At 62.0% G+C, this 9,359-nt stretch overlaps 1 protein-coding gene across 1 annotated transcript; it reads left to right on the top strand.

Annotated features, from left to right (window-relative positions):
- Positions 1–7,103: 7,103 nt before the first annotated feature.
- Positions 7,104–9,353, top strand: EMIHUDRAFT_441483 (hypothetical protein). Its single transcript, XM_005785999.1, has 8 exons — positions 7,104–7,418; positions 7,589–7,729; positions 7,939–7,961; positions 8,032–8,076; positions 8,234–8,451; positions 8,532–8,744; positions 8,836–9,068; positions 9,240–9,353. Exons 1-7 carry the CDS (start codon positions 7,137–7,139, stop codon positions 9,018–9,020), a joined length of 1,107 nt encoding a protein of 368 aa, XP_005786056.1. The 5' UTR covers positions 7,104–7,136; the 3' UTR covers positions 9,021–9,068; positions 9,240–9,353.
- The last annotated feature ends 6 nt before the right edge of the window (positions 9,354–9,359 follow it).

A 9,359-nucleotide genomic window follows, 5' to 3' on the forward strand; every position in this document is an offset into this window, starting at 1 on the left:
ATACTCTGGGCCGCCGGCCCCAGAGGGTGTCCATGCGGGGGGGGGATGGGGCCCCATGGCCCGCCGCAGGCGCCGATTTTTTCGAGTTTTTTCTTCTTTTTTCTTCAATTTTTTACTTGTTTTCATGGGAATTCGGCGACTTGCGGCCATGCTATCACGCCTTGCGACAGCCTGTCGGCGCTGCTGACCGTGCCATGATGCACAATTGATCACCTGCATAGCTCGCGGCCTTAGTATCAAGCATTCAGTGACGACCTGATCGTACGGCCAGTAGGAAGGTGTCCTTCCATCGTGTGCACGCTTCTGACGCAATGCGCGTCACAAACTGCCTCGGACTGGCTCTGGCACTCTCGAGGCTATGCCTACACAGCCTCGCGCGCATGGGCAGTCAAGAGGGACCACGCACCTTCTCAGGACAGCGCCGGTGCCTCTCTCTTGGACCGGCAAACTTGGTGGTATCGTGTCACCAATGTGGGACCAGTGCGGCATCGCGCCATCGACAGCTCTGAACTGCGCCTCACCACTGACCGGGAAGGCCGCCAAGTGGGCCAGCACAGGTCGAACATTATGGCAGCAGTCAGCAGTGCACGTCTGATAGCTAGAGCAGCAGCGTCAGGGTCGCAGGGTCGGATCGTGTCAAGCCTCTCGCCCGGCCGGCCGCGTGCAGACGTCGGCCTGTCTGCTGTCTGGAGTGATCTGTCGGCGGTCAGTACGACCGCTCAGGTTAGAGTTATCTTATGGTTAGAGGGTCTATCTGTATGTACTCCTCGAGATCTCTCCAAATCTGCCCTCTGATTAACCTAGCTTAATCGGGAAGTCGGTGCTAGCTGACACTAGCGGAGCCGCCGTGCCCAGTGTTGTGCACACACACAAATACAGAGTGTTGTGCGAGGAAGCTGGTCGCAAAATTCTTTTGAGCTTAGCCTTCGATGTTATGAAACAAACGCAAGGCGGACATGGCATAAAGAAAGAAAGAAAGAAAACACACAACCCAAGGGAGGGATGGGAGAACGGCACGCCGCCACCACACAGGGATTTTAAGGAGAGGAGGGTGTGATGCGCTAGCCGTCGCCCACCCTGGGGGGTCTGCCTCCTCGTATCTCTTTTCGCAGTCTCTCGCCGCTTCTCGCTGCAACCTTCATGCCACCTCGCGGCTGTCCCACTCTCGTCGTTCTCTCCCTTGTCACTTCCCCCTCTGTCGCGTCGTTCTCTTCTGCCTCGTCCTGCGACGCCGCCGCCTGCCGGTCCCTTGTTCTCGCGGCTTCTTTCGCCTCTCGGCGCAACTCCGTCCTCCTTGCGGCGTATCCTGGCCCCTCGAGTCTATCGAGCTCCCCTCGCGCAAGGACCACATTTCTGACTCCCACTCCGATCATTTGCCTCCAAGTCATGTTGTTGCTCAGGTCCACTCTCTCTTCGAACACTCGTGCCTCTACGGATGATGCCGGCGCTGGGGTCCCCTTCGGATGCATCGTGACATCTGACAACTGAATTTCCACTGGTTCGTCCTCCTCTGAGTCATCTTCCCCGTCCTCCTTCCGCTCGGCTCTTCGCTCGGTACGTTCGGTGTGGCTCACCCTCCATGCCGTGAACAGGCGTTTTATCCACCCTATATTCTTCTCTCGTTCCTCTGCCCGTGCCTTGGTCTTGTCGTTGTTTCGCACCCATGTCTGTATGGCAATCGAGGCTGCCTTCCCCACTACCTGTAGTTCACTCGTCACCTCTCCCGCGAGCTCCCTTCTCTTTCTTTCGGGTATGGAGTCCGTGAGTGCGGGTAGCGTGCAGGCAATCACGGGTGCTATTTTGTCGTACTCCTCTTCGGCGAGCGCCCCAAATCTAGACCCTTTCGCCTTTAAGGAGGCTGCCCTCGCTCGTCTCAGGAATGTGGCGGTGTCTTTTGAGTCCGGCGCCTCCCGTTCAACTCTTGCTGTCGCCCTCGCTGTGTGTTTGTCGAGCTTCCGCATGAAGTGACGCGCCTCTTCCTTATTTCCAGCGCAGCTGCCGCTCAGTATATGCGCCAACGACGCCTGTGGTGGCTCACTGTCTTCTTGTTTCCAGTCGTCCCAGTCTTTCAGTTCCCCGCGTCTCCTCCTTGCCTCGCGCGCCTCTTTTGCGACCTCATCTCTAGCCGCTTTGCACGCTCTGCATCCCCAGAACGCACTTCTCGTGGCGGGGCCCCTCATTCCCCGTTTCTTTTCCCCCTCTAGAATACGCCTGTGGTGTGCCCCATGTGGCACCCCGACCTGTTGTCTCACCCTGGCCCCCAAGATCGTTTTGGTCGTCACATTGTGATCCCCGACGTCGTCAAATGTCGCCCGCCTGTCCTTCCCCCCGTTCTCGTCTGGTAATCTCATCTTATTATCCCATCGATGCTTGAGGCTGGCTACTGCCACTTCGCTCCACAACCGTCCCGCCACCCCTGCCGTGTGCGACCCCGGCCTCACTGTCTTTCGATATTGCTCGCACACCCACTCGTGCGCGCTCTTACACATGTGTCCGTACGTCCGTCGGTCCACTATCTCCCTCTTCTCTGCGTTCTCTGCCGCCTCCCTTCGCACCGTGTACATGCATGGCCGCGTCCGCACCGCGTCCCGCACCACTTTCGAGGCGTCCTCCGTGTCGTTATCCCCGAGGTGTGCTGTCGCCACCGCGTCGGCGTAAGCGTTGCAGGCTATTCCCACGTGTGCTGGCACCCACATGAAGACCACCGCCTCTAGCTTCGATCTATAGTAAGCGATCGCCTCCAGCAGTCCGCCTCTCTCCCAGTCCCTCAGGCCTTCTGGCATCCCTTTGCGGTGCGCATTCTCAATCTGCTGCAGCGCGGGTTTGCAGTCGCATAGCACTAAGCACCGCCGCGCTTGCGCGTCGCTCGCGCTCGCCATTTTGCGTAAGTATGCGAGTATCGCGTACATCTCCGCGTCTATCGGCTCCCACATGTTCGGCAGCTTTCCTCCCCACATTCCCGCCCCAAACGCTATCCGTATCTCCCCTTCTTCACAGGGTCCGATTCCGTTGGGATCCTTTACCTGTGCGTCTCCCGGGACGCTCTTTCCGAATCGTGTCGGTCCTTCGAACACGCCGTACGCCACCCTAGGGTTCGGCACGTACTTTCCATCCTCCGCCCTTTTGTCTTCATGGTCCTTTCCTCCGTCCGTCGCCGCAAAGTGTGTGAACTGGTGTGAGACGTGCAGCGCGAGGCATGTCTGCGCTACTTTCACGTTCAAGGCTCGTCCCTTCCCCGACCGCAGCGGCTCGCTGTCTTTTCCCATCTTAATGGCATAAATAAATAAATAAATACAACGGACATCCCAAGCTAGGGCTGGGTCGAGGACAGACACGTCCCCACCTTTGCAGGATTTTGCAAAAGCGAGGGGGGAGGGCGCATCGCCGCGCGGAGAGGGCTGGGCACAGGGCACAGGGGATCTCTCTCGCATAGGATATGCACTCGGCGGCACGAGGGCAAGGCTGGGCGTCCTATGTTTGTGCTCCCCCCCGGACCCCTCGCTCTCGGGCACTAACCATCTGACCACTCATCGACGGGGCTTGGCGAGCGGCCGCGCTGCGGGGCAGGGCTGGTGAGGATGGGCTCTGGCCACTCGCCCGTGCGGTTGTAACCGCGCATCAGCCGAACGGAGGCCTCGACCGCCCCTCGCGGCAAGCTCTCGAGCATCTCGAGCAGCTCGCCCGCCGCCATCGCCGCCTCGAACTGCTCCCTCATGCCGAGCGCGCCGCATACCCTGCGGACCGCCTCCTGCTGCACCTCGTCTTAATGGCATATCGCTCTCAGAAACCCGGACACAATTCTTTTTGCAATCTCGGGCGCGTTCGATTGCAGAGCGAGATTGCAGTCGATTGCGGTGCCTCCTCGCCTCGCCCGTCGCCCGGCGCGACGCGGCGCGTGATGAGAGCTGCCCCCGCGCGTGCCCGGCCGCGCCTCGCCCCACAACCACCTCTGCAGCGAGCCCGTGCCCGGCTGCACGCCGTGCTGCGACCGCCGCGCGAGCGGCTCGCTCCGAGCGACGCGAATCTGGCACAATCAGATCGCGGTCGGAGAGCTCCTGAGCGCGCGGCCGCGGGTCGCCTCCATGCCTACTGCGTCCCCGCGCCCCCCAAAACGAGCCCGCGCCCTGCTCGTCCCATATTATGCTGCTGACGCTCGCCTGGCGCCGCCTCCGCCCTCGCAGATCCAAAGTGATGCAGGCAAAATGTGCGGCACCTCTGTGGGGGGCCCTTATCGCGGTGCCAGTGCTCGGGTTTGGGCCAGCCAACCCGCCAGAGGCGATCACAAAGTGCCCCCAAGCTGCTGCCGCGGGCAACAGTGACCCCGACGCATCTCCCAAGCAACGACAGCTGGGTGAGATGAACGGCTATCCGGACAAGACAGCTGCGTGGGAGTATCTCAATCTCCGTGCGCTTCACACTGAACACGTAACGGTTCCCCTGTACAAATGCAACAATCACGAGCAGCACTTCTGCGAGCCCTGCTGCGACGGCTACACTGGCGATGTGCCATACGTGATGACCAAGGAATTCGACAGGGGGCATGTTGCGAACTTCGACACGGATGTTGTGACGAAAAAGGAAAGGCCGGGCACGTGCGGCTGGAGCCACTGGGACTACAAGGTCGGAGGGTGGGTGGTCCGCTCTTGTGAGAACCCGAGGGTCATGGAAGGAGGAGCTCTGGTTGGACAGGTCTGGTGCGTGGAGTCAAGCACTAAAGAGCAGAGCCAAAACGGCAGAGCGTGTGGCGGCGCGTGCTGGCACGATTTCCAATGTGCCCCCTTTCCAACCGTAACCTCGCCCTCCTGCCCCCTTGTGGCACCGGGAGGGACTGGCAACTACGATGGCGAATATCGCTGCGAGCCAAGGGCCAATAGCAACACCGGCAGCTGCAAGTGGCAGAAAAGCAATCTCGACACCATGCCCGGCGAGCAATGCAACCGTCAAAAATCCGCAATGTGCATCCGTCTTGGCGAGTATTTCTTTCATCCGATCGCGTAGGCAGGTGTCCGCAGTTTGAGGGTGCCCCTTTGGGTGCTTTGCACAAACTCTATCTCGGGAGACGCAATCTTGAGGCTATAGCGAACGACCCTGGTGCCGAAGACAATAGCGAAGGATAATCGGTGAAAGTCCGGCTAAGCGCAGGTAAACGAGTGCGCGGCCCAGGCTACTGTAAGTAAGGAATGCGAGAGCCGCAAGGATTCTGTGTGGCTAACTGGACGACGAGGTAAGCGGTAACGCAGCGCAGTGCAAAGAACCACATGGCGGCGCAACGGAATGAATGGGGCTCTTCTCTCTATAGATAGCCCTTCACAGTCCACTGTAGAGGTTTGAAGTAATTACAGATGACGAGATGTGCTAGGAGATGTGACATGTCACATGCACATGCGCACAGTTTTGGGTGACCTCTCTTGCCTCTAAAGCCGTAAAACACAGGGCGCACTCAACTGGGCACGGGACCTGCCGTGCCTAAGAGCCTAACTGCTGTGAGAGTGCTTTGCCGCATGCAGAATTCTCTAAAAAGGCTGCGTGGGCCGGTCGCGCCGTCGAGCGTCGTGTGATCAAGTGAGCGCGTGTGATTGATATGAGCCTCGCCGGCATTACGCTCGAGACAAAGGAAGGCACAAAGGTGGCCGCTGCAGAGGCGCTGCGAGGGAAGATCGTCGTCCTCTTCTTCTCGTCCGAGTGGTGCCCGGCGTGCAAGCTCTTTGTTCCTACGCTGTGCGCAGGCCCCGCAGACACACCACGCCGAGCCGCAGCCAGCCGCGGTCGCCTGCACCCTCCTCGTGGCACCCAGCCCGCTCTGCTCTCGCGACCGGCCAGGCACACGCTGCACTTCCTTCGCATAGCGGCCACTCTTCGGATCGCTGGTCGAGCGACCCGGGGGATGCCCCGCGCGCCTTACCCAGGCGCGAGAAACGAACCTGCGAGGCGAGGCCGCTCACGCGGCCCGATGGGGAGTACGGGGCGGACTACGGGGATCGGCTTCTTACACAGCCCTTCCCTGCAGCGAGCCCCCCTCCAACCCACCCGCGCTAGGTCCCGGGGGACGCAGGGGTCAGCCCCGCGCGACCTCGGGAACTAGCCGGGGCAGTCGGAGAAGGGGCAACTCCGTGCACTGACGGTCGGCCGTCAGAAAACACGCCTCCGTGGCTCGGGTTACACCAATCCTCGCTACCCAACGCGGCGAAAGGATATCCACCTCGAGAACCTCGAAAGAAAGAAAGAAAACAGACAACCCAAGGGAGGGATGGGAGGACGGCACGCCGCCACCACACACAGGGATTTTAAGGAGAGGTGTGTGGTGCGCTATCCGTCGCCCACCCTAGGGAGTCTGCCTCTTCCTATCTCTCTTCGCAGTCTCTCGCCGATTCTCGCTGCAACCTTCATGCCACCTCGCGGTCGTCCCACCCTCGTCGTTCTCTCCCTTGTCACTTCCTCCTCTGTCGCGTCGTTCTCTTCTGCCTCGTCCTGCGACGCCGCCGCCTGCCGGTCCCTTGTTCTCGCGGCTTCTTTCGCCTTTCGGCGCAACTCCGTCCTCCTCGCGGCGTATCCTGGCCCCTCGAGTCTATCGAGCTCCCCTCGCGCAAGGACCACATTTCTGACTCCCACTCCGATCATTTGCCTACAGGTCATGTTGTTGCTCAGGTCCACTCTCTCTTCGAACACTCGTGCCTCTACGGATGATGCCGGCGCTGGGGTCCCCTTCGGATGCATCGTGACATCTGACAACTGGATTTCCACTGGTTCGTCCTCCTCGGAGTCATCTTCCCCGTCCTCCTTCCGTTCGGCTCTTCGCTCGGTACGTTCGGTGTGGCTCACCCTCCATGCCGTGAACAGGCGCTTTATCCACCCTATATTCTTCTCTCGTTCCTCTGCCCGTGCCTTGGTCTTGTCGTTGTTTCGCACCCATGTCTGTATGGCAATTGAGGCTGCCTTCCCCACTACCTGTAGTTCACTCGTCACCTCTCCCGCGAGCTCCCTTCTCTTTCTTTCGGGTATGGAGTCCGTGAGTGCGGGTAGCGTGCAGGCAATCACGGGCGCTATTTTGTCGAGAACCTCGAGAGAGATCGTTTCGGAATTGAAATTCTTTTCGACGGCGCCATCAAGGCGAAGCAAGCCCCCCGCCGCACACGAAGATGGCGCCGCTCTTGGCGGCGGTGGAGCTGCCTCTCGAGCTGCCTCTGGCCGTGCTCGCCGCTCCGCACGCGGCCGGGAGCCCGCACGACCCGCCCACGCCGCACGTGGTGGCGACGCCACTCGGGGCCGCCGGCCCGATTATCGAGGCTGCCGCGCAAAGTTCCACCTGGGCAGCCGCGGCCCCCCTGCCGAGTGCCACTGTGGCGCTCCCGCCCCTCGTTGGCAACCACCCGCCCAAGCGGCCCTGGCGCAAGGAGGAGGACGCCCTCCTTCTGAGGCTGGCACGCGCCGCCCCGCCGCCCCTGGCCTGCGCTCTCTCCCGTGCCGTGCCCACACGCTCTCTCCCGCGGTCAGCAAGCCCGACATACTTGCCACACGCCGATCCGTCTCCCTTCGCTTGCCCCGTGCCTCGACCTCCTGCCTGGCCGAGCCTTGCCCGTGCCGCGCGCAGGTCACACAGCACGGCCCGGGCTCCTGGTCTCGCATCTCGGAGGCGCTGCCGGGGCGGATCGGCAAGCAGTGCCGCGAGCGCTGGCACAACCACCTCACCCCCGATGTGAAGAAGGAGAAGTTCACAGCGGAGGAGGACAAGGCCTGCCGCCGCTCGCTCGCTCGCACGCGCATGCACGCACATGCACGCACATGCACGCGCGCGCACGCACACGCACGCACGCGGACACGCTCGCACGCACACGCTCGCGTGCGCGTGGGAGAGGAAGGATTCGAATGAGCTGGGAGATGCGGCGGGGATTGCCTGGCCCTTGGCGCGTGCGTGAGGACGTCTGCCTCCCCCACTCACAGGCAATCGTCGCGGCGGTCGCCCGGCACGGCACGCGGTGGTGCCAGATTAATATTATTAATCAATCGCCTGATTATTAATTAACTATTAATTAGGCACGGCACGCGGTGGTGCCAGATTGTCAAGGAGATCCCCGGCAGGAGCGGCAGACTCTCTCGGGCGCAATCTCGGACACACCTCGGGCGATCTCGGACACACCTCGGGCGATCTCGGATAAACCTCGGGCGATCTGGATCAACCTCGGGCGATCTCGCGGTATCTCGCGGGAGGTGAGCGGCGCTCACACTCCCGCGGCAGAAGCGACAACGCGATCAAGAACCGGTGGAACGCGCTCACGCGCAAGCTGCAGCGGATGCGGCGGCGAGAGGCGCAGCGGGAGAGTGAGCGGGAGAGGGCGACGGGCCGCTCGGGCGAGCAGGAGCTGGGCGGGCAGCTGGGCGGGCCGCCGGCGGCGCAGCAGATGCTCGCGAGCCCGAACCAAGCCGCCGAGCTCGCTCGCCAGCTGCTCGCCTCCGGCCCCTCGCTACTCTGTCTCGGCAGAGGTGGCAGCACGAGATGCGTCGTGACCTGTCCGGGACGCGTCCCCTCCCCTCAGGCCTCGACCTCGGCCTGCTCGCGCGCACGCTCGAGGGGCGGGAGCCAGATCCGGCCTCGGCCCACGCAACCGACCAGCGGCGCCAGGCCGACGCCGCTTTGCTTGTGCACGCGACGCTGACGCACGAGCCTCTGGAGCCTTTGGCCGCCGCGTCCGACGCCGCGGAGGAGGCGACCGGCGGGGCACCGGCCGGCGCGGAGAGCCCGTCGGCAGGTGCTTACTCCCCTTCCCTATCCTATCACGCCGCCTCCACACACTGCCCCTCGATCGTAACGGCCGGTGCGCGCCGCCCGGTGTGGTACAGGGCTCGGCTTGCTTTTGGCTGCCGGCGGTGAAGACGGCGACGGCGACGGCCCCGCGGTGCCTCCGCACCCTTCTCCCCGAGCGGTTGCGGTGGTGGCGTGCCTGGGCGCTTTGTCCGGAGGAGCGCCCCCCCGTTTTCTCTTCGAGATGCCGTCCCCCTCCGCCGCCTGCTCCACCTCCTCCTGAGAGCTTTTTCTGGCGCGAGCAGGGAGCAGGGAGAGGGGGCAGTCTAGAGTCTGACTAGGGGTGTTTAATTGTGATTCTGATTGGCCCACCTTCCATGAATGACCTTTCATTGTGTGCGATCTGTGTGGTGTCTCGGCTTGCGGCTGTATCTGGCAGTCTGCACCGTCGAGCAACTCTTGGTTCTAGACGAGTAGGCAGTAGCGAGTCGAAAAGTATATATACTTTCGAAGTCGAGCGAGGTCACGCGACACAGCACACACCTCGACACACGACACACGTGTACAAACGATGAGCCGGTGTACCGTGTACGGTGTACGGTGTACGGACCGACGGGAGAGG

This window comes from Emiliania huxleyi, assembly GCF_000372725.1.
Source record: "Emiliania huxleyi CCMP1516 chromosome Unknown EMIHUscaffold_155, whole genome shotgun sequence".
Classification (NCBI taxonomy): Eukaryota; Haptophyta; order Isochrysidales; family Noelaerhabdaceae; genus Emiliania; species Emiliania huxleyi.